The sequence below is a fragment of the Sus scrofa genome, chromosome 10, assembly GCF_054392235.1.
Source record: "Sus scrofa isolate SSC_HxYL_T2T_F1_AM1 chromosome 10, Sscrofa_HxYL_maternal_Yorkshire_Landrace_v2.0, whole genome shotgun sequence".
NCBI classification, from domain to species: Eukaryota; Metazoa; Chordata; class Mammalia; order Artiodactyla; family Suidae; genus Sus; species Sus scrofa.
The window spans coordinates 36,611,025-36,636,529 of NC_139392.1; the positions used below are offsets into that span (position 1 = coordinate 36,611,025).

Consider the following 25,505-nt stretch of genomic DNA (forward strand, 5'->3'; position numbering starts at 1 on the left):
CTTTCCTGTCTTGTCCATTGGCATGAAATGTCTTTTTCCATCCCCTCACTTTAAATCTATATGTGTCCTTTGCCCTAAAGTGAGTTTCTTGTAGGCAGAAGATTGAAGGTTCTTGCTTTTTTATACTATCTGCATATAAAAAACATCATACACCATGACCAGGTGGGATTCACCCAAGGTGCACAAGGATGGTTCAACATACACAAATCAATCAATGTCATACACCACATTAACAACAGAAAAGTCAAAAACCACATGATCATCTCAATAGACACAGAAAAAGCATTTGGCATAGTCCAACATCCATTCATATAAAAATTCTTACCAAAATGGGTGTAGATGGAACATACCTTAACATAATCAAAGACATTTATGACAAACCCAAAGCAAATATAATACTCAAGGGAGAAAAGATGAAAGCCTTCCCATTAAAATCTGGAGCAAGATGAGGATGCCCACTTCACCACTGTTATTCAACATTGTACTTGATGACCTAGTCACAGCAATCAGACAAACAAAAGAAATAAAAGGCATCCAAATAGGAAGAAAAGAGGTAAAACTGTCCCTGTTTGCATATGACATGATACTACATACAGAAAACCCTAAGGACTTGACCCAAAAATTACTTGAACTGATCAACAAATTCAGCAAAGTAGCACGATATAAGATTAACATTCAGAAATCCATCACATTTCTGTATACTAACAATTAAATATTAGAAAAGGAATATAAAAATGTATTACCTTTTAAAATTGCACCCCAAAACTCAAATACCATGGAATACACCTGACCAAGGAGGTAAAAGACTTACATGCTGAGAACTATAAAACATTATTCAAGGAAATTAAAAACATATAAAGAAATGGAAAGATATTCCATGCTCCTGGGTTGGGAAAATTATATTGAAAAAATGTCCATTCTACCCAAATCAATCTACAGTTTCAATAAAATCCCTATCAAATTACCCATGACATCATTTTTCACAGATGTAGAAGAAACAATCCAAAAATTTATATGGAACCGCAAAAGACCCAAAATTGCTAAAGCAATCCTGAGAAACAAAAAACAAGCAGGAGATGTAACTCTCCCAGACTTCAGGCAATATTACAAAGCCACAGTCATTGAGACAGTGTGGTCCTGGTACCAAAACAGACAGACAGACCAACGAAACAGATTAGCGAACCCAGAAATAAACCCTGGCACCTATGGTCAATTAATCTTTGACAGAGGAGGCAAGAGCATACAATGGGAAAATGAAAGTCTATTCAGCAAGAATTGCTGGGATTACTGAACAGCTGCATGCAAATCAATGAGACTAGAACACACCCTCACAGCATGCACAAAAATAAACTCAAAATGGCTGAAAGACATAACTATAAGACAAGGCACAACAAATCTCCTGGAAGAGAACATAGGCAAAGCATTCTCTGGCATAAACCATACAAATATTTTCCCAGGTCAGTCTCCCAAGGCAACCGAAATAAAAGCAAAAATAAACCAATGGGGCCTGATGAAACTGACAAGCCTTTGCACAGCAAAGGAAACCAAAATGAAAACAAAAAGAAACCTTACAGAATGGGAGAATATAGTTTCAAACGATCCAACTACAAGGGCTTAATCTCTAAAATATGCAAACAGCTTATACAACTACTCAACAGCAAAAAAGGCCACAACCCAATGGAAAAATGGGCAAAAGACATGAATAGACCATTCTCCAAAGAAGATATACAGATGGCCAACAAGCTCTTGAAACAATGCTCAACATCACTGGTTATTATAGAAATGCCAATCAAAACTACCATGAGAGAGCACCTCCCACCAGTCAGAATGGCCATCATTAATAAGTCCACAAATAAATGCTGGAAGGGTTGTGGAGAAAAGGGAACCGTCCTGCACTGTTGGTGGGAATGTAAACTGGTACAACCACTATGGAGAACAGTATGGAGGTACTTCAGAAAACTACACATAGAACTACGACATGACACAGCAAGCCCACTCTTGGTCATACATCCAGACAAAAGTTTCCTCGAAAAGGACACATGTACCTGCATGTTCTTTGCAGCACTATTCACAATAGCCAAGGCATGGAAACAACCCAAATGTCCACTGACAGATGATTGGATTAATGACTTTTAAAATGATTTTTCACTACATCTTCAGATGCCTTTCAAAATGAATACTACCATTTTCTGGACTTCCCGTGTGGCTCACAACAAAATGAATACTACCATTTTCTGATATTTTGCTTCTGCGTAGCCATTAATTCAGTTTCTATTTACTGTTTTATTTCTATCTCATACCTACCCTTGTACCCATGCCTGTACCTATGGATATCTATTCTTATAGCAACACCCATGTCCATATGTTCAACTAAGTACACACTCCCTACATCTCTGCATTAGTTTTGGCCTCTCGAATTCTACTTAATCTGTAAGACTCACTTGAAAAGTCAGTCCTTTCTGAGAATTTCTCTATCCATTCCCATGATTCATGAGTGTGAGTTAATCCCTTTCTGCTTTGTGCTGTTTGCACACCCTATCCATTCTAATTTGTGTATATGTATATACTACATATTTATATTCCTCAGAGTCATGGGCAGATCCAGTTCCTTATTGTATTGTAACTTCTAAGCACATATTTATTTATTTATTTATTTATTTATTGTTTTTACAAGCACACCTGTGGCATCTGGAAACTCCTGGACTAGGGGTTGAATCAGGACTGCAACTGCAGGCTAAGCCACGGCCATGGCAACACTGGATTTAAGTCACATGCATCTGTGACACACACTGCAGCCTGAGGCAATGCCAGATCTTTAACCTCCTGAGCAAGGCCAGGGATCAAGCCCCTAACCTCAGAGCAAAAATGTTGTGTTCTTTACCCACTGAGCCACAACAGGAACTCCATCTAACCACATTATATATGCTAAATTTATAAAAGAAAAAAAAAAGGAATGTGAGCAGGATAAAAATAATTATTTGAAGTATCTATCCCCAGGAAGCTTTTCACGGTGTCATATTCTTACAAAAGTTAAGGAGTTTTTGAACTCCATTGTACAGAAAATTTGCTCAAGAAGTTTGTTAATCCAGCAGATATACACAACTTCGGTTACAGAAAATCTCACGTGGGATCCTGGGATCTCATATCTAACAATTATTCAGAAGAACTAATGCAAATATTCCCAGAATTATACTTATAAAAGGAAAAGTCACAGTGGTCCATAAATACACATCAAATAAATAAGTAACTGTCAAATTAAGGAAATTCTCGGACAACATTTTGTGAATGGTCTGCAGTGGTGATATAATGTGATGATAAAAAAAAGAAATAAGTTCTACTTAGTATTTAAGATATTAATCACAACTGGTATTTATAATACTTATGGCATTTTAGCTCTCCTTCACCGCTTAACTGGTGCTGAATCGCCTCTCCCTTTCTCTCCAAATTCTTTTATTTTTTGCCTTTTCACTCTTACTTAGTATTTTTTAAACACCTGCCCAATTTTTGTTTCATTTCTAAATTATGTTATTCTCAGGTTTACAAAAACAGTGACAAAGTCTTCTTGCACCTATATCTCCTTTATCAACCATTAAGTAGTTAATTAACACTTGTCAAATGTATTAATAATTATTGATAACATATAGTGATAATTAACTACAAGCCTCTTCATTTCCTAATTTGTAAATGAGAGTAGTAATATTTGCCTCTCTCTTTCAAGTCATTTCAGGCATCAAACTAGGTATTCATAAAGCAAGAATTTATTACTGTGCAACATATTGTGTGATTAGGCACTGTGGCTGAAAAATAAATGAAACCTTACAAAAACACAACCCTTGTTACATCCACATTCTCGTTAGCAGAGACAGACAGCATTGCATGCAAGTCAATAGTGTTTCAAATGGCACTGTTATGTAGAAAAATATTAAACATGGAATTTGGAGAGAAGAAATATGAATGTTAAATAGTGACATCAACAAAAATTCAGGCAAAGGTAAAGTTTTAGCCACAAACAGAAGGAGGAGAACAAGAAATAATGCTATTTTGAGAAGCATATTCTAGGAAGGAGAAGGAACAGATGCAAAGACACCATATGTGATTTTTCCTTGGAACTTGTAGACACATGTGTGTGGGGGTACAGAGTCCATGCACGGAAATGCAGAAAATCATTGATGATATGTTCTCTAAAACAGAAATTTTTCACTTGATTGAATATGATTCATTTCTATCCATGAACTTACATACAACCTTCACTTGAGGACAGGAGTTTGTGGTTAGTTGCAACTTCTCTGCAAGAATTAGTTAGGAGAAAACAGTACATTTATTTGTGTTTTATTAATTTTTTAAATGAATTAATTTATTTTTTCCACTGTGCAGCATGGGGACAAAGTCACACATACATGTATACATACTTTTTCCTCCCACTGTTGTGTTATGATGTAAGTATCTAGACATAGTTCTCCATGCTACACAGCAAGATCTCATTGTAAATCCATTCCAAGAGCAATAGTTTGCATCCATTAACCCCAAACTCCTGGTCCCTCCCATTCCCTCCTTCTCCTCCCTGGGCAGCCACGAGTCTGTGCTCCAAGTCTATGATTTTCTTTTCCGTGGAAATGTTCATTTATGCTGTATAATAGATTCCAGTTTAAATGATACCATATGGTATTTGTCTTTCTCTTTCTGACTTCACTCAGGATGAGAGTCTCTAGTTCCATCCATGTTGCTGAAAATGGCATTATGTCATTCTTTTTTTATGTCTGAGTAGTATTCCATTGTGTATATATACCACATCTTCCGAATCCAATCCTCTGTCGATGGACATTTGGGTTGTTTCCATGTCTTGGCTATTGCAAACAGTTCTGCAATGAACATGTGGGTGGATGTGTATTTTTTTAAGGAGAGTTTTGTCCAGATATACGCCTAAGAGTGGGACTGCTGGGTCATATGGCAGTTCTATGTATCAATTTCTAAGGTACCTCCATACTGTTCTCCATAGTGCCTCTACCAGCTTGCATTCCCACCAACAGTGCAGGACGGTTCCCTTTTCTCCACAACCCCTCCAGCATTTATTTGTGGACTTATTAATGATGGCCATTCTGACTGGTGGGAGGTGCTCTCTCATGGTAGTTCGATTTGCATTTCTCTAATGATCAGAGATGTTGAGCATTTTTTCATATGCTTGTTGGCCATCTGTATAGCTTCCTTGGAGAATGGTCTTTTCATGTCTTTTGCCCATTTTTCCATTGGTTGATTGGTTTTTTTGCTGTTGGGTTGTATAAGTGGCTTATATATTCTAGGGATTAAGCCCTTGTCTGTTGCATCGTTTGAAACTATATTCTCCCATTCTGTAAGTTTTCTTTTTGTTTTCATTTTGGTTTCCTTTGCTGTGCAAAGGCTTGTCAGTTTACTAGGTCCCATTGGTTTATTTTTGCTCTTATTTCTGTTGCTTCCAGACTTCAAGCAATATTACAAAGCCAGAGTCATCAAAGCAGTGTGGTACTGGTACCAAAACAGACAGACAGACCAATGAAACAGATTAGAGAACCCAGAAATAAACCCTGGCACCTATGGTCAATTAATCTTTGACAAAGGAGGCAAGAGCATACAATGGGAAAATGAAAGTCTATTCAGCAAGAATTGCTGGGATTACTGAACAGCTGCATGCAAATCAATGAGACTAGAACACACCCTCACAGCATGCACAAAAATAAAGTCAAAATGGCTGAAAGACTTAAATATTAGACAAGACACCATCAAAATCCTGGAGGAGAACATAGGCAAAGCATTCTCTGACATCAACCTCATGAATATTTTCTCAGGGCATTCTCCCAGTATAACAGCAAGGTGGCTTGGAAGATGTTTCATGATCTTCATTACTCAAAAAGATCTCAGTGAAAGAATAGATGGCGGTTATCAGAACAGAAAATAATGGGAAGAAAATACCAATATATAGAAATTTCATATATAAAATGAAATGGCAGGAAATTGGACTTGAGCAGTTCATTTGCAGAAGGACTCAAATTATTATAGGTCACTTCATGATTGCCTGTGGGGTCTGAAATTGTCTTGTCTCCCAAGCTCAGTGACTTGTGTAGGATTCAGCCCTATCAAATGAAGTCCAGTGGAAGTACTGGTAACTGGAAGGATCCAAAAAAAAAAAGAAAATGAAAATTATATGTTTATAGAGAAAGAAAATCACAGCTGACTTGACTGCCTGAGTCAGGGCAGAGTGAAAAATGAACCTCTTCTGAACAAGCTGTTTATGGGTTAACTAGTCCCTGGCCAAGGAGAGCCTCTATCTGATGGAGGGAGAAGCAGCAAAGGAGTAGCTCAAGGACAGTAGAAAGCTACAAATTTTTAACAATAGGCAGGATTCAGGAAAAAGAAAATGTACAATACCTTTGTTGAAAAAGTATTATTTCAAAACAACAAGGGAGTTTTACATCTGATTTAAAGGGCTTCTGAAAACATATTCCTAACAACTGCACAAGTTGCATGCACATGAAACCAGCCATTCCTGGAACACAGAGGCCAGCAGAGGTGACCATGAGCACATGGAGGAAGGAGAGCACCCTAACATCTTCAAAAAAAAAAAAAAAAAAAAAAGAAAGAGAAGAAAGGGGGGAAGGGAAAAACAGACCCCAAGGCAAGTGTTAAGCAGTTGTGAGATTGTCTTAAAGGCAAACACACCTGTCTAAATGAACTCAGCTGTCCATTCCATTCAGTGGCATCTTGGGGGTGCTGGGATACAGGTTTAAGACTTCGCCTGTCACAATGGGTTAAGGATATGTTGTTGCCATCACTGTGGCTTAGTTCACAACTGAGGCTTGGATCTGTTACCTGGCCCAGAATGGCCCTATGCCATGGGGTGGCCAAAAATGAAAAAAAAAAAAAAAAAAGAGAGAGAGAGAAAGTAAATGAGATTAAGCCCTTGTCAGTTGCATCTTTTGAAACTATTTTCTCCCATTCCATAGGTTGAATTTTGTGTGTGTGTGGTTTCCTTTCTTGTGCAAGAGCTTGTAAGTTTGATGTGTTCCCATTGGTTTATTTTATTTTTTTTTTCCTATTGTTTTGGGACATTGACCTAAGAAAACATTTGTACAGTTGATGTCAGAGAATGCTTTGCCTATGTCCTCATCTAGGAGTTTTATGTTGTCTTGTCTTACATTTAAGTATATAAGCCATTTGAGTTTATTTTTGTACATGATGTGAGGGTATGTTCTACCTTCATTGATTTACATGCAGCTGTCCAGTTTTCCCAGCACCACTTACTGAAGAGACCATTTTGTTATCCTTGCCTCCTTTTTTGAAGATTAATTGACCATATGTGTCTGGGTGTATTTCTGAGCCCTCTATTCTGTTCCATTGGTCTATATATCTGTTTTTGTACCAATGCAAACAGTGCTTTGATTACTGTTGCTTTGTAATATTGTCCAACCTTTGGGAAACTAGTGACTCCTGCTTGGTTTTTGTTCCTCAGGATTGTGTTGGCTTGGATTGTTCTGGGGCTTTTATTATTCCACATAAATCTGTGGATTGTTTGTTCCAGTTCTGTGGAAAACGTCATGTGTAATTGTATAAAGCTGGCATTGACTGTGTATTTCAACCAACAAGGGCTTAATCTCTGAAATATACAAACAACTCATACAATTCAACAGGAAAAAAAATTGAAAAATGGGCAAAAATCTGAATACACATTTCTCCAGAGACATACAGATTGTTAACAGGCACATTAAAAACTGCTCAATATCAGTAATTATTAGGGAAATGCAAATAAAACCTGCAATGAAGTACCACTTCACACCAGTCAGAATGGCCATTAGTAAATCTACAAATAACAAATGCTGGAGATGGTGTGAAGTAAAGGGTACCCTCCTACACTCTCAGTGGAAATGTAAATTGGTACAACCACTATAGAAAACAGTATAGGGGTGCCTAAGAAAACTAAATATAGAACTACCATATGAACCAGCAATCCCACTCCTGGGCATATGGCCAGATTAAACTTTCACTGAAAAAATACATGCACCCCTATACGCATTCTAGCACTATTCACCACAGCCAGGACATGGAAACAACCTAAATGTCCATCAAAAGATGAATGGATTAAGGAGATGTGGTACACATACACAACGGAATACGATTCAGCCATAAAGAGAATAAAATAATGCCATTTGCAGGAACATGGATGAAGCTAGAGACTCTCCTACTAAGTTGATAAGTCAGAAAGAGAAAGACAAATATGACATATCACTTATTTTTGGAATCTAATATATGGCACAAAGGAACATACCTACAGGAAAAAATCATGGACATGGAGAATAGACGTGCCTTTGCCAAAAGGGAGGAGGAGGGGGAGGGAGTCGGATGGACTGGGAGTTTGGGGTTAGTAGATACAAATTCTAGCACTATAACATGTGGAGTGGATAAGCAATGGGATCTTGCTCTATAGCACAGGCAACAATATCTATCACCAGTGATGGAACATGATGGAGGATAATGTGTGAAAATGTGTGAAATATAAATATAACTGGGTCACATTGCTGTACAGCAGAAATTGAAAGAACACTGCAAATCAACTATAATAAAAATATTTTTAGAAAGTAAATGAGAAAAGGTTTTGTTTCAGTATAAAAAGGAAGTCAAGTTAAAGGAAAACATTAGTGAGAGTTCATTTTAAGAATGGTCCTATTACTGAATCAGGTCTGGCCAGTCAAAAAAATCAATACCAAAGACAGAGAAACATGTTGACTGCTGGCAATCTGAGGACATGGTGGACTCTGTCCCCAAAAACTACCTCCGAAGATTCTGCTTGGCCATGAAAGTTTTTAAAGGGAATGATTGAAATAATCTCATTCAATCATTGATATAGGGGGTCAACGTCCTCACCATCCCCACTGAGTCCAGGCTTTTAGCCTCCCACTGATCTTTCTTTAGTGCAGACAGTTTTTTCCTGCATATTACCAAAAGGGAGATTAGGGAAGAGACCTGGTCATCTGTTAATTACTTATTCTTCATTTCTAGTTCTTTAAGCTACAGAAAGAACTAACAGATTAGCCAAAGTATTGTGCCATCAAACGATTCTACCCCTAGTCTGGGAATCTCCATATGCCACGGGTGCAGCCCTAAAAAGGCCAAAAAAAAAAAAAAAAAGTGAAAGCTGTGCTAGGGCTGAAGATGAGTTGAGCATGGGGTGCCTGGTTTAAGGTTAGTGACAAGATCCTGGGAACATCTGCAGATGCAGTCAAAAAAAAATATGAAATAAGGTTAGTGACAAGACAAAGGGGCTTCATGCAGACATCTTCTTGCAAAGAGCTCTTTTCTGCCATAATCTGCTTACAATCCTTAAGCTTCTTCTGTTTTTATTTTAGTCTCATGAAACAGTATTAAAGCTATTGAAACTATGGATCCTCTATGAAAATCAAGGTGCCCACACAAAATCTGATGGCAAAATACTCAACAAAACAATATATGAGGGGCTCATACCAGGCTCTAAGGATAAGAACTCTTGTATTTGTGTCAGCCCATTCCCTCATCTGAAAATTCCCCTAAATTTGTGTGTGGTGAGCAGATTGCTTGCTTTTTTTTTTCAATTTTTGAACAAGTTACAGATCTGTAAAATATAGCCTGAAAGATCAATTGAAATTTCGGTAAGTTTTTTGCCCTGGACAATTTCAATCAGTTGAAATTCAAACACTGGTACTAAAAACAGACAAGACTATGGCATACTATTATGAGCAAACACGTTGCAACTTGTGGGCCTCAGTCTGAAACTTTACTACAACCTCATTTGAATAAAGAAACACAAATACTTACTTCTGGTTTGGGTATGAGCCTATTTTCTCAAACTCTGATTATGGAAGTTCTTTGATCCTCTCTAGGCTGAAAAATGTAGACACATTTCTAGTAGGAAATAGAAGGTAGGGACTTCCTCTTCAAGTAAATCTCAGGAGGATTCAAGAGCAGTAGAAAGAAGTGTGAAATTGGGAATCACCATCCTCAGAATTAATTGGAACACCTGGGATCAGAAAGCAAATCACATGCCTCCGTTTTATTCCTCATAGTTTCAAATTACTGTTTGTGGAAGGCACACATGAAATTTCAATTTGAAATGTTTGTGGTTATCTGACATTTTGTTTTCTTTTTCTTTTATACTGAAACTCTCTCCTCTTCAATATCCAGAACTCTTGTCAATGTCCTTCCTGATGAACATCCATGTCTTGGACAGGGTCAGACATGAGCAGGAATGTGAAACAGACAAGGTGAAAGGCAAACACCTTTCATGTAGGCAATTTAATTGATTCCTCAAAATAAACCTTAGAAGTAGGGACTCCAACCCACACTTTCAGCTAAAGAACCAGTGGTTCCACTAGAGGAACAATAAACCATGTGACATATGGTTTTTGAAAAGGACAGGGTAGGATTTGAGTTTGCACCTTCACATACCCAGTTGACTAGTTGTTCAGTTGCAATTAGCTGCCATCTCTCAATCTAAAGTCACTGATTATATTTCATCCATTCACCATTTAAAAAATATTTCATTAGCTTTCCCCCAGTCAGTTCTTTCCTTATCCCCATCAGATTCACATATGTCCTAGCACTAACTAAAAGGCTCAAATTGAAATCTGTCTTCTCCAAAGATCCTTTCTTTCCCCCCACAGAGCTGGGTATGACCTCCATCTTCCATGCTGTCTTACCACTCTGCACCACTGCTGGCTAACACACTCTGTACTAATAACCTGCTAATATTTCAGTTGCCATCACTAAATCACAAATTCTTGTGATCAAGGACTGTGATCTCCACAACTAGCACACACCCTGGAGATAGTAGTTGATCTTGCTGAATAATGTAAGGAGTGTGTAATATGTATTTAATTCAGGGAATGTACACAAATTGTGGTTATCCTCTTTCAGATAACTTTGTTTATTACTGAATGCTTTTCTTCATTCCTCAAAACTGAAACTCTGTAGGGAAATGTTATGGGATGACAGACGCTCTTGTTTAAAAACCAGAAAACCAGAGCAAAGACAACAAATGGGGATAATAATTAGATGTAGGTAATAGGCATTAAATACTCAAGATAAGTCAGGCATTAGCCTGATGACTATACAAGCATTAGCTGAAAGAATCCTCACAAACTTTCTGGGTTGGTAGTGTTATTACCTTAATTCTATAGAGGAAAAACTGAAGCAAGTAGAGGTTAATTAACTTTGTCTGGCATATATAGCTAATAGATTGTGAGGTTGAGATTCATGTAGGCCAGTCAAGAATCTCTGTAATCACATTGTTTAGAAAAGAAATGTGAAAATTTCACACAACACTGTGCACTCTCTGGATATAGTGGCCTTCATTCAACCAGCATTTCATTCATTTATCCATATAGTTATCAAATATTCAGGGGCAACCTTCTATTTGCCACAATACTATAAAGTCAGAGAGTGTAGGAGAAAGCCAAAAGATGGTTTGTGTCCTTAAAGTGATTCAACTTCATGGTGGGAAGAATGAGGTGTAGCAGTTGTACTATCAGGTTTTAGATTATCAAGAATTAGTGAAAGGCTTGTTGGAAAGTGAAAGGCTTGTTGGAAAGTGAAAGGTAGTCGAGCGTGCAATACTAAAATAGCTACAATGCAAAGGGCATAGTGATCTTTAACTTGATATATGATTGCTGAGAACCATCTATATTTTAGGTTTGGAGGAAAATGCTAAATTTAACCATTGAGTAAAACCAGACATACACCTGGCCCTTATGAAGTCGACAATCCCGAGTATAACATAACATTGAATCAGTCAAAAGTGTAATGTTAAAATTATAGTTGTGGACAGTTCTACAAAGTTATATGCTATTGTGAGAATGTACACTAAGAAGACAGGACTTCAAGGGATCAGCCAAGGAGGCACTGAAAATGCAAAAGGATAAATATAACTAAATCCCAACAAATACAAAAACTGAAACTGACAATCAGCAAATTAAAGAAAAAAAAAATTCAGGGACATAACAAATAATCTGGTAGTGTAACCATTTGTATAACCAAACTACATGAAGGCAGAAAATGAAATATTCATAAGTCCTGAAAACATTTATTAATCTACATTCATAATCATACCAAAATTAATTCTTCTTTGAGAGTGAAAGTTAAGACAAGAAATTCTCAGACAAGTGAAAACATAAAAACTCTCACTGAAGGCAACGATTAAGTTTTTTTATCACACAGAAGAAAACTAAGCCATGAATGAGGATTGGGAACAAAGAGAAGAGTGAGAGAGTAATTGACAACACTCACTAAAGTTGAAGGAGCATTGACATTGGACAAATATTAAATAAAAGTATAATTGTAATTATATATAATGTATAATATCTAAGGTTAATTATTAAATAATTTATTATATGAAATTTATAGCTGAAATGACAGCATATAAAATAGAAACAGGACATACCAAGATTAAAAATATTCTAAGTTCCTTCTGTCATTTCATAGCAAAGTAGACCTACTGGTAAATAGATATTTAAGAATGAATAGGAAAACTTAAGAGAATTTATTGAAATCAAATGTGTAATCAAGCATGAATTTAAAAAATGAAAGAAACATAAATTACAATTTAATTCAGAGCTGTTAAAGAATAAAAAGGCATAGAGAAAATTTGTAAAAAGCACAAAATAAGTTGTTATAAAGTATTCCAAAGTATAATATTAATAGTCAAATAAGGAACCTCATGATTAAAAAGACTCAGGGCCTGAAAATAAAAGGGTGTTATGCTAAGGGAAATAAGTCAGAGGAAAAACAAATACTGTACAATATCATTATATGTGAAATCTAAAAACAAAATAACAAAATAGTGACTATAAAAAAGAGATATATTTACAGATATAGAGAAGAAATTAGTGGTTACCAGTGGAGTGCCTGTCATGGCTCAGGGGAAACAAATCTGACTAGTATCCATGAGGACACAGGTTTGATCCCTGGCCTTGCTCAGAGGGTTAAGGATCAGGCATTACTGTGAGCTGTGGTGTAGGCCACAGATGTGGCCCAGATCCTGCACTGCTGTGGCTGTGGTGTAGGCAAGCAGCTACAGCTCTGATTTGACCCCCAGCCTGGGAACCACCATATGCTGTGGATGAGGCCTTAAAAAAACAAACAAAAAAAAAGAAGTAAACTAGTGGTTACCAATGGGTAGAGAGAAGGGAGAGGGACAATAGGGGGATAGAGAATTAAGGAGTAAAAACTACTAGGAATAAAACAAATGGGCTACAATGATGTATAGTACACCACAAGAATGTATCCACTCTTTAATAATAACTACAAATGGAGTATAACATTTAAAAATTGTGAACCACTGTGTTCTACATCTTAAACTTACATAATATTGTCAATCAGTTATACTCCAATTTAAAAAGGGTAGAAATATGTATAATAGGTAACTAAAAACAACTAAAAACGAATGCTGAAGATCTATAAATACTAAACTAGATTTTTAGATTTAAGCATTAGAGATGGGTTAGAAACTGTAAATGATAAAAGGAATAACACTATTTTACTACTTGACATGAACCAATAATTTAGCCTCAATTGTTTAAAGGAAAAAAAAAATACAAATCCGCAAACATTTCTCTCAGGTTTTATACATGAAACAATAAAATATTTGTAGGGATGCTGAAGATCTGAAGGAAAAAAAAAAAGATCAAATACATTGACCTAATTGAACCCTGCTCTGTTCAACTTCCATCACTTCTGAGAATTTTCTGGCACCATAGGGTTCCCCAATGTGAATGACTCAAGAGAAAAAGGGCTCCATGACATGGAGTGATGTGCAATACCTGAGTTTCTAACATATCTGAAACAAAGGTGGCATTGTGTGAAAATATTAATGTTTTGTTATGATTATGCTAGTGCTCTTCATATGAATTTCTGTATTTCTCTGCTTGTTGGAAATAGTTCATAACCAAAAATAAAAGGTGAAACCACAAAATCAGTGCTAAGATATGGATGCATATTGGTTAAGAAATAAAGGAAAAATTTTAAAATACTTAGGAAGTTTGCCATTTTCATCAAGACCCTATGAATGAGGATCCCATTAGAAAACCACTATCATCTAAAGATACTATTTGGAGTAATAACCTGACATTCCTCACAATTTTCATTGATACATAATTGGAATAAAGAGGAAAAAATGCACATGCTACAGTGGACAAGTTTCTGGAAAATTGTTTGGAAATCATTAAGCACTGAAAATCCAAATTGACATTACTGTAGCATCATTTGGTAATTCTCTCTTTGATAACTTAGTACTCACAAGAGTACTGTAGATAAAATTACCTGTCATTTACTGATTTTATGGAGCAATAATGTTTTCTGGCTTTGTCTTGGATTTCTATGTGGTATTTCATTTAAATACACTGAGGAAAACCAAGCTAGTGATCGGACACTCTTCCAGGTCTCATAAAGACAAAATATTACCCATTGAAAAAAAGCGATTTGTAAAATTCTCAGAAATTGGTCAGGGAATACGCATAAATAACATACCTCTGTGATTAAAATGTCTACCCTATTTGACAAACAATTTCTTTTGAACGACTTTCCTTACTGCCCTTTTAACGTCTTTGTTCCGAAGGCTATAGATCAGAGGGTTTAACATGGGACTCACAAAGATATAGAAAACAGCTACAATTTTGCCTTGTTCTACAGATGCCTCTGAAGGAGGCCTCAGATGCATGAAGAACAGTGTCCCATAAAAAATAGTGACAGCTGTCAAATGGGACCCACAGGTGGAAAAAGCCTTGTGCCTCCCCTCAGCAGAGCGGATACGTAGAATTGCTGTGAAAATAAAAATGTAGGAGATGAGGATGATGGTGAGAGAACAAGTGAGGTTGAAACCAGCCACCACAAACATGGCGGTCTCTTTGACATAAGTATCTGAGCAGGCCAGGACTAAAAGAGGTGGATCAGCACAGTAAAAGTGGTTGATTTCATTAGGTCCACAGAAGGAGAGGTGGAGCAAGAGGACGGTCTGTGCTAGGCCATTTACAAAGCCATAAATATAAGGAGCAGCAACAAGAGAGAAGCAGACACTTTGGGACATTTTGCTCCCATAGAGCAAGGGTTTGCAGATGGCCATGTAACGGTCAAAAGCCATCACTGCGAGCACATAATAATCTGTGATCACTAGGGCAATGAAAAAGTGAAATTGGATAACACAGCCAAGAAAGGAAATGGTTTTTCTCTTAGATAAGAGATTAACAAGCATCTGAGGAGTGACAGTGGTGGTGTAACAGAGATCTACAAAGGATAGATGGCTGAGGAAGAAGTACATTGGAGTGTGAAGTTTTGAGTCACTTTGGATTAACAAAATCATACTGGCATTGCCAATTACTGTAATAAGGTATACCACTAGGAATACCACAAAAATGACAGGCTGCCACTCAGCTCGATCTGTCAATCCCAGAAGAATAAACTCAGTCACCGCTGTGTAGTTGTCCTTTAACATTGTTTGCTTAGCTTCAAAAGAGGTCTAAAGGAAAGGAAATAAACATGCATTTGTCTTTTGTCATTTTTTCCATTACCCACATCATGTCATCCGATGCACACTCCTCTCAAACCTGCAAATACATGTGGCATAAAGAAATAGCATGCAATTGATGTTTTCAGTACCTTAGTATAGAACTCCTTTATGTACAAGCAGTCATATTTTAACTGCTTTCTGCAAATCTTTTCATATTTGAAAAGCATTTATCCTTTCTGCAAAATCATTATCATAAATTCTTCACTTACAGTCCCCCTTAAACTTTGCTTTTCTTTGAATTGATGATCCTTTGTTTTTCAATATACCCTTTGATGTGGTATCTAAAGCATCAGTCATTGAAGCGCAGGTGTTTTCACAGCTGAATGGAGTAAAAGAAAATGGAACAGATATATGCACAGATCCTTATGGAACCAGAGTCTGTCTACCTGCCCCTCTACACTCAAGGTCTTTTATTTTCAATCTGGCCCCTCAATCTCCAGTGCATGACCATTTTCCATATACTTGTCTATCTCAAGTGGCCCTCATATCACAAAATCTCTCTTAAATTTTAAGACAAAGTTTAGGATGCACTTTTCCTTGTAAATTATAGCAAATTATTATGGGCAAAATTGATTAATGAGGCATAAAAATAAATCACTGTTTTTTTTTTGTGTAAAAACAGATAAGAAAATATTACATTATCAATATGTGTATTTGTGTCAATATATACCATACACATATTGGTGATATTAAATATTAAAGAAGGGAGTAGTTAGGGGAAAAATAATGTATAAAATGCTCCCTTGTTGGGGAGGAGACAATCATGAAAAAAGTTTGACAAACATATACCCAAATCCTAATGATTTTGCTGTAACTCTACCTCATTTTAACTCTTGCTGAAATAAGTAAGGAAGAAAAAAAAAACTCTATAACATGAAGTAAATTTAAGTTTTTTAAGACATGTAAAAGGTCATATTGGTAGTAATAATAGCATGACACATACAACTGAGTCAGTATATAAGAAATCATGAAGTATATCTCTCAACATTTGTGCAGGATAAAAATGACTATGAAGGCCATCCTGCAAAAAAATGTACATTTTCCTTCCATAACACAAAACCAGTAACACCATTGTTATACTGGAGCTTGTTAATAGATACTATACCAAGGATAGCATACCTAGTAATATGGATTACTTTGTCAGGTAATTTGTAAATGAACTACTTCTGCTTTTTTTCCCATTTGCATTATCTCGTTCTGTGCTTGAGGACTTTGTACCTATTGACTAGGGTGACAAAATGCAAGACGAGTCAATTAAATCAATTCAATAAAAATTCTGTGGTTTTATTTTATAAATTCATTAGATTATCTTAATTGTAATAATAAGTAAACATTCTTTTGATTCTGGGGTTATATTTTAATGGCTCTATTTATTAAATCATTAATCAAGATCCAAAATAATATCTTTGTTCATTTCTACTGTAGGGAAATAAGGCATTGCAAGCAATGAACATACAGATGATGTAACTGAATACCTTATGGCATTAATCTTCCTTGACAAAAACAGAACGCAACATCTTCCATGATTGAACAAGGAAAACTCAGACATTTTAGCAAGTGGACAGAAGTGCCTCAGGGAACAAAGAGGCTTGGCACTCTTGATATTCACCCCTACCCTGTCGGACAGCCTTCGGTCTACTGCTTTTTCCATTATGATCCTACTCTATCATATATGTATAAATATTAGTATTCTGGGAAGAAGAGCAGAATTTAAATCAAGATATTTGCTAATTCATCAGAATATGTTTCAGACCATAAATTCATTTATTTTTATTAAAATATGTATTTATAGGTTTCAAAATATGTTTTAACAATACCGAGTCCTACCTGTGAAAGAAGAGCAATTTCCCAATGAGCACTGATATGAAGAAACCAAAGAGTTTATAACAGATTGGTCACAGAGGGGCCAGCTCCCTGTAGTTCAATTATTTCCAGCAGAAAGTCACATGATATACAACCACTACTGTTTTATTGTTTTTCATCAAGGACATAAGTTTTTGCCACTTCCCAGTATCATCAGGGAATGAAATCTCCTGAAATGATAAAGCAATGGGATTTATTATTTATATTAACTTATGCCTTAATGTCTTGATATTTTGAGACAACATGGGGGAAATATTAAATTCTCTTGTTTACAACATGCAAGAGAATATTGCACGGTATATGGACGAAGTTTTGGAGTCTGGAAAACCATTGGCAGATCAATTAAACTTTTGACTTTGCTTTAGTAATTTCCTGATCCTGAGACTTGTCCTTCTTATTTTAATAGGGTAACAACTGACAGCAAAGGGATATAGGGATTATGCAAATTCACTGGTAAGTTTTCTTTGTTCAGCCTATCCCTCCCAGACCTGTTTCATTTCCTTCTCTGCTTTTTCCACCTGGAGTTTAATCCTTAGAGTCCATCAGTAGAGCTCCTTTGGGTCTACTTTCCATCTGAGTTTGGCAAATGGAAGAAACCAGAAGCCCAGCAGGGGTGAGAGGAAGGAAAAACTAGTTCGATTTATTTGTTGCTTTCTCCAAGTCTCACAATGAAGGCACTGGAGTGTCTGCAGACTTACAAGGAAAACTCCTGCTAAGGTGTGTGTTGAGAAGAAAGTGGCTGCTGACATTTTTCCTGGCTCTGCCTCTCATTGGATTCCTGATGGTAGCCTCTGCCTGGCTTGCTTTGGGACTAGGATGGAAGTTCCCTTCTGCAGTTAGCCTCCAAGTGCTTCAGCTTCTTTGACTGATTTAATGGTGCCTGTATTCTGGCTTTTCATTAAATTCTCTTCAGTTAAAGCATCTGAGTAGAACTGTGTTTTATGCCATGTTCCTGACTCAGGCCAGAGCGGCACACAGGAGTTACCCGATAAATATCAGAGTGGAAGTTGTAGCAGCATTAATATTAATTAATTTTGTTAAATGTTGAGCTATTCCTGGCTTCACCATTGTTGGAGGTTAAACAAGCCATTAAATCACTCTCCTTTTGGGTTCTGAATTTCTTGAAGACTACACACAAGGGTCAGATATTAATATTACTTGTAACATAACAGGTAAAATTGGATTTGAGAATGTGACTTAGACATGCTTTTCTGTCCCTTTCCTTTGAAATAAGTCATGGAAGCACAACAAAGCACTGAAATAACTTGTTCTCTCTTTCCTTTTCCAAAGCTGTGACCAATCACCATGTTCTACTGAGATGAGACAAGCCTGTCAGTCACATACAGAAGAAGAGGATGTTTTGTTTTGACAGCCAGGCAGCTGCAGTGATATTTTTCATAATCTCAACAATCTCCATTTGCCCGAAGATGAGTGTGTAGGGGGAGATCTGAAGTGTCTGAAATATGGAGAGAAAGCTGGGCTGTCCTTCAAAATCATTCCCTCTACAGTCTGTGAAAAACCTCTGCCTCAATTATTTTTATCATAGTTGTCACCCCCCTCCATCTCTGTATGCATTCCAAAAGTCTGTCATCCTTGATTTCCTCCTCTCAATCATTATGCGCATCTAATGCTTAACCCAAAAATTAAGATCCCATTTATTAAGTTGTGAGGGAGTTTTGTAAGCACCTCCAGCAGGAATTCTAATGCTGTCCCTTAGGTGACTTTGTGATGAAGCCCCTAAAGTAGCTGTTCGGGTATAAATATCATCCCCTTGACTTTTTAAATACCTTAAGAGTCCAGTTTTCCTACATGAAGGAGAGAGGGAGAGAAAGAAGAGAGCACAGAGGAAGAGAAGAAAGGCATTCCCTCAACTGAAAGGAACTCCAAAGAAGTTTGCAATGATACTTTATAAGTATGGGAAGCTCATTTTTCTTAAAATCTTACAAACTTTCATGAATTCATTTCTTAAATAAAAATTTCAATTTGAGGGATGCTATGACCTGGAATTGTTTGTCTCAGGGAAAGCCAAGTAATGGCTCTGACCACTTTTTGTCTCATCATCTACACTCACACCATCAACCTATTAGAAGACCCCATTCTTTCTGCCCAGTTATATAACAACAATAACATTTTATAATATATTCTAAATATAGATGCATATATATATATACACACATAGGTCTAATATATAATAATATAAAATTTATGAATTTTGTAAACTTCCCAAAACCTAATTACCCATTAAAAAGCTAAATCGTATGTTTTGGAGTGTTTTCAGAGTCAGCCCCAGAATTACTCCCAATATCAAAATTTATACTTTGCATTTATTAAAGACACTATGTGCATATGATGATTAACCCAAAAGTTAAGATCCCATTTATTAAGTTGTGAGTTTTGTAAACACCTCCAGCAGGAATTCTAATGCTGTCCCTTACGTGACTTCTTGATGAAATCTTCAGGGATGAACCCCCGAATGTAGCTGTTCAGGTATACATCCTCCTATTTGGGGACCTTCAGGGAGGTAAGATGAACCCTTCATAGGTTAAGTCTGACAGGTCTGAAAATCAGAAACTCATTAGAAACATTGATTTCTTACTATTTCCTCTTTGGAACAAAATGGAATTAGTAGTAACTATAAGAAATGTCATATTAGGATCAAACAGTCTTCCGACCCCAGACTCCTTCCGCTGGGGACTTGAGCTGAGGAGGTCAGGCAAAATTTCCCTGCAGGAAAATGCATTTATTTTTCAAAGAAAATGCACTACTATAAGTCATAAACAATAATTTGACAGTAAACACATTTTAAAGCAAAGGGTTTACAAATGAACTTATATACAAAACTGCAGTTCCCATTGTGGTGCATCAGAAACAAATCTGACTAGTATCCATGAGAATGTGGGTTCAATCCCTGTCCTCACTTAGTGGGTTAGGAATCAGGTGTTGCCATGTGCTGTGGTATAGGTCACAGAAGGGGCTTGGCTCCCGAGTTGCCCTGGCTGTGGCTTCAATGTTACCACCAGCATGGGAATTTCCATATGCCACAGGTGCAGCCTTCAACATAAAACTAACAAACAAATGAACTTACTTACAAGGCAGAAATAGACACATAGAGGTAGGAAAAAAACTTATGGAAAGAGAATGGATAAATTAGTAGTTTAGGATTAAGATGTACATGCTGTATAAAATAGATAACCACAAAGACCTACTCTATAGCACAGGAAACTATACTCAATATTTTATAATAACTTATAATGGAAATAATCTAAAATTATATATAAATGTATATGTATATATTTGTATATTTGTATATGTGTGTATATATATATATATATATATATATAGAGAGAGAGAGAGAGAGAGAGAGAGAGTTGTTTTGCTGTACACATCAAACTAACACAGCCTTGTAAATTATATTTCAATAGAAATTATTTTTATTATGCGAGATAGTAGAGGTGGTAAAGGGTTTTCAGAATTTCTAAACATGGAAGAGAAAGCACTGTAGCTCATGATGGAGGAATGCATGCAGGAATCATTTCTTGGGCAGTTGTTAGGAGTCAGGTAAATCATCTTCCTTATCACAGATGTCTTTTCTGCAACTGCTAAAAGTTTTACAGTTTTTGGAGCATTTTACCCATCTGTTTATCAACACTTTTTGGACCAATTATTTATCTTGTACTTAAAATAAATTTACACCACCAGATGAGAAATAAACCTTTGCGGAAAATAAAAATTAAACATAAAGTGATTAGATATACTTGAAAATAGACCATGTGGCAAAACAGACTGAAAAAAAAATAAATAAAAGGTAATTCTACTTTTTCAGCTCTCACACTTGGTATACATATTCAAAATAAAATTTGATATTAAACCACATATGACATAGAACAGTTTTACCTCCGAAGTCTCATATTTAAAATATTATATAAAAGTCATTGTCTCTGTTATAAAATCAGAAAAATAAATACTTCTCTTAGCCATTTTAGTGAATTCGTTTTGGATTGAGATATTTTAACAAATACACAAAAAGATTACAGTTCTCCAAATGACACCACTTCTCAAAGCTCCCATTGCCAAAAATGCAATAAATACATCATTTTGTGACTTATCTGACAGTACACATAAAACACTACTGACGTACAGTGCAGTGGGGGAGAATGAGCATGACTTTGGAGGTACAGAAAACATCTAAATATAAATAATGACTTTTTTAGAGAAGTCAGAAATAAGTCAAATACAGGAACCATGAGACTTAGGTTGGTTCATGAGTTAATTTCTAACATTAGTCACAAATAAACAGTATAGTTGAGAACAGAAGAGTCACACTTATATGATGGAAATTTCTGATCTTCAGGGACAACATCAGCAATAACTCAATAGCATTAGCCTCTAGGATTTTTATGTTGTATTATTTATAAATATGTAAAAGTACATGGAGTATAATTTTATTTTATATTTGTCTGTTTGTTTTTACTGTATTGTGGTTGTCTTTTCCTTCACCAGCTTAGGCACTTAGTCCCCAGAAGCAAATGATCCTCTTAGGTGCAGAATTGGAGTAACAAGACGGAAGTCACACTTGCATTGCTATAAATCCTCTATATTTTATTTATTTTTATTTGTTAATTTAATTTTATTGGAGTATGGTTGACTTACAATATTGTATTCATTTGAGGTTTACAGCAAAATGAATCAGACATACATATAAATATACCCATTCTCTTTCCCCCATATAGGTTATTACAAACTATTGAGTAGATTTTCCTGTGCTATATAGTAGGTTCTCATTAGTCATCTGTCTTGTACAGTAGTGTCAATATGTTTTTCCTGCCCTCCCAATTCTTCCCTTCTTCCTATGTTTTCACTTCTGGTGACCATAAGATTGGTTTTGAAATTTGTGGATTTGACTTTATTTTATAAATAAATTCTTTTGTGCCCTTTTTAAATTAGATTTCACGTAGATGTGCTATATGATATTTGTCTTTTCCTGTGTGAGTTACTTCACTCAGTATGACAATCTCAAGGTTCATCCATGTCCTCCATGCTTTTTAAAAGTAATTAAATTTAAGAATGAAAGCTGTAGTATTTTAATTTGATTCACATGCATTTTTTTCCCTAAAAATCATTATATTGTCCCTTGTATTAGTTTCCTAGTGTTTTTATAGCAAAACACCATTACCTCAGTGGTTTGAAATAAGAACTTATAATGCCGAAGTTCTGGAAGGCAGAAGTTCAAAATTAGTCTTGTTGAGCTAAAGTCAAGGTATCAGGAGGTTGTATGCATTTCAGGATGTGTAAGGGAAAAAATGTGCCGGAGTCCAGCTCCAACAACTAGGTCCAACAGCCAGGGTGTATACGTCCTGAAAGGAGGTGGACAATGTCGGCGTATGCACATGGAGACAGCCTCTTTGTCCCTTCTTTCTGGGCGCTGGACTGCTCAAACTTTATTGGCATAAGTGGTTGATTATATAGTCAGTTTTTCACTACAGATTACATCATAGTGTTAAAAGTACATTGGTTAACTATTAGGCTTTGTTTTTTGATCATATGGTACAGTAGCAATACGTCATGTTTTAAAATCTTCAGCCTAACTAAATTTGGTGAGTACAATTCAAGGACAAACAGGCACAACATATCATGTGGGAAAGAGGAGACCCAGCACAAACCATCTCATGGCCAGCCAATTCCCACAAGCTGAAGAACTTATAGACACAAAAAATGCTGTCTTCAGACTAGAGTCTATCTTCAAAGTGTCCTTGGCAGAGAGACAGGATGAGGAAATACAAATCAACTTAGCCAGTTATCACTAAAAGCTTCTAATATCAAGGATGAAACTCACAGCTGGGTTTCTTTTGACCAGGAATAATATATGTCTAACTTCTATGAACCTCATTAAAATCCTAACTCTAAAGTTTACTGTATAACTAGTTCGTAGATAAACACTATGTTTTAATTAAGTTGGATTGAATTGGGGAAAGTCCTTTAGAATGAAATTCTTATTACATTATTGTTGCAATTTTGTTAAATCACAAATCACCACAGGAAAATAAGAATAATAAGCAAATAATCAGGAAAGACTGAGGAAAACTGACTAGCAAGTGAATAACAGAAAAGACCAAGTCATCCATGGAACAATCCCCACTCAGCAATGCAAAACGGAAATGGTTTCCTGGAAAATTTAGTTCCCTACCAAGGTCAGTGGGTGGGCCTTATTGTCTTATGGGGCCTGTCCTCGGAATTGCGCCATGCAGGGAGGCATCCCCTTGTTTAGGAACCTGCCCTCGGAATTGCACCTTTCAGACAGGCCCCTGTTTCTGATTAGGAGCTTGCCCTCGGATCTGCACCATTCAGGCAAGCTCCCTTCCTTGGCTCCTTGTATGTTCTCAGCTCCCCACAAAAAAATGTTTTCTTTCCCTTCCTAGAGGCTGCCCACAACCCATGCCTGGTGTCCTCTTCCATCCAGCAAGTCCATCCTTCTGACCTCTGTTTTAACACCACATATTCCTCTCTAATTCCTCCTCTCTTGTGTCCTTTTCTCCCTTCGGATTACATTGGACCCACTGGGATAAGCCAGGGTAGCCTCTCTTTCTCAAGGTCCTTAACTCAATATCATCAGGAAATAACTTTATCTTCCATGGAGTATTTTCACAGATTCTGGGGATTCAGACCCAGGCAACTTTGGGAGGCTGGGTGGGGGAGGGGTTGTGATTCTGTCTAAAACATCAATATCTATATTGGCATATTTTGTGAAATTGGACAATCTAAAATCTTGTAGCTGTCATTAATTCTCAATAAGATAGTCCCACCAAAGCTTACAAACTGTATACCCTTTCTGCATTAATTAGCTGCAATGTCTGTTCTAAACAAACTATACACAAAGCCTCCTTTGAAGGAAAGATAAAGAAGAAGTATGTGGTTTGAAGGTTACAAATGTATTACACACATAGACACGTACTCCCATATCACTTGCCCACTTATCGGAAATGATGAACTGACTCCATCAGACAATCACATAGACACAGCATCCCATCATCCATTCTCAATGAGGTAAAATATAAAAAATAATTTATCTGTCAGTTCTCATCTCCTATTGTTTAAAGCTCATCCTCTGGGGCATTAAGCCACATATATTTTCAGGCCTCAGGTCGGTCCATGGTCTTTGTGTACAAATAATGAAAGTTAGGACAGATTTGAAACAGCAACCACAGGGGTCTCTCATTCCATACCTGCAGCAGAGGCATAAAGACGCTTATCCCAACTCCATGTGGTAGGGATTTCCTAGGCAGAAAACACTCTAAGTGTGTTCATCTTGGATGAAACACTGTGAACCATTTCAAGATCATGAAATAAGAAAAGCCATTTGATTTACCCCAATTCTGAAAAATAAATGTCATTTTACAAGTTTAAATCCCAAATCTTACTGATAGACCCTGCTTTTTTCACAGCATTTCCCTTTCTTTTGAAGGACTGGAATCAAGTATCTCAATATTTTACATACAGCTTAAAACACTCCGGTTTAAACAAGCAAAAAATGCTCATACTACATTGACATCCAAAAAGAAAACAGAAATTGGCACAATTCAGAATTTTAAATTCAAAAGCAAAATTGAGGAGTTTTAAGGTTTCCACTGGGGATTTTCTTATCCCTTGGTTGGTATAGATTACAAATGCTCAAAAAAAAAAAAAAAAAAAAAAAAAAGAAAGAAAAAGAAAAAGAAAAAAAAAAGGAAAAGAAAAATACTCAGGAAACAGACCATGGACATGGAGAACAGGCTTGTGGTTGGCATGGGGGAGGGAGGAGGGAGTGGGATGATGAACAGGGAGTTGGGGTTGGCAGATGCAAACTATTACATTTGGAATGGATAAACATTGAGGTCCTACTGTTATAGCACAGGGAACCATGTCCAATTACTTGTGCAAAACATTATGGAAGATAGTATGTACATATATACATACACACACATATGTATGACTAGGGTGCTTTGCTCTACAGCAGAAATTTTGGAACATTGTGGATCAACTATATTTTAAGAATTTTTTAAAAGAAAAATACTTTGTAAAAGGCCTATTCTAGCTATGTTTGGTCTTAGCA

The 25,505-nt window shown here is 36.4% G+C and overlaps 1 protein-coding gene across 1 annotated transcript; it reads right to left on the reverse strand.

Annotated features, from left to right (window-relative positions):
- Window positions 1-14,542: 14,542 nt before the first annotated feature.
- LOC146398987 (olfactory receptor 5M5-like) lies at window positions 14,543-15,481 on the reverse strand. Its single transcript, XM_084980679.1, has one exon. The coding sequence runs from the start codon at window positions 15,479-15,481 to the stop codon at window positions 14,543-14,545; it is 939 nt and encodes a 312-aa protein (XP_084836805.1).
- Window positions 15,482-25,505: the final 10,024 nt, after the last annotated feature.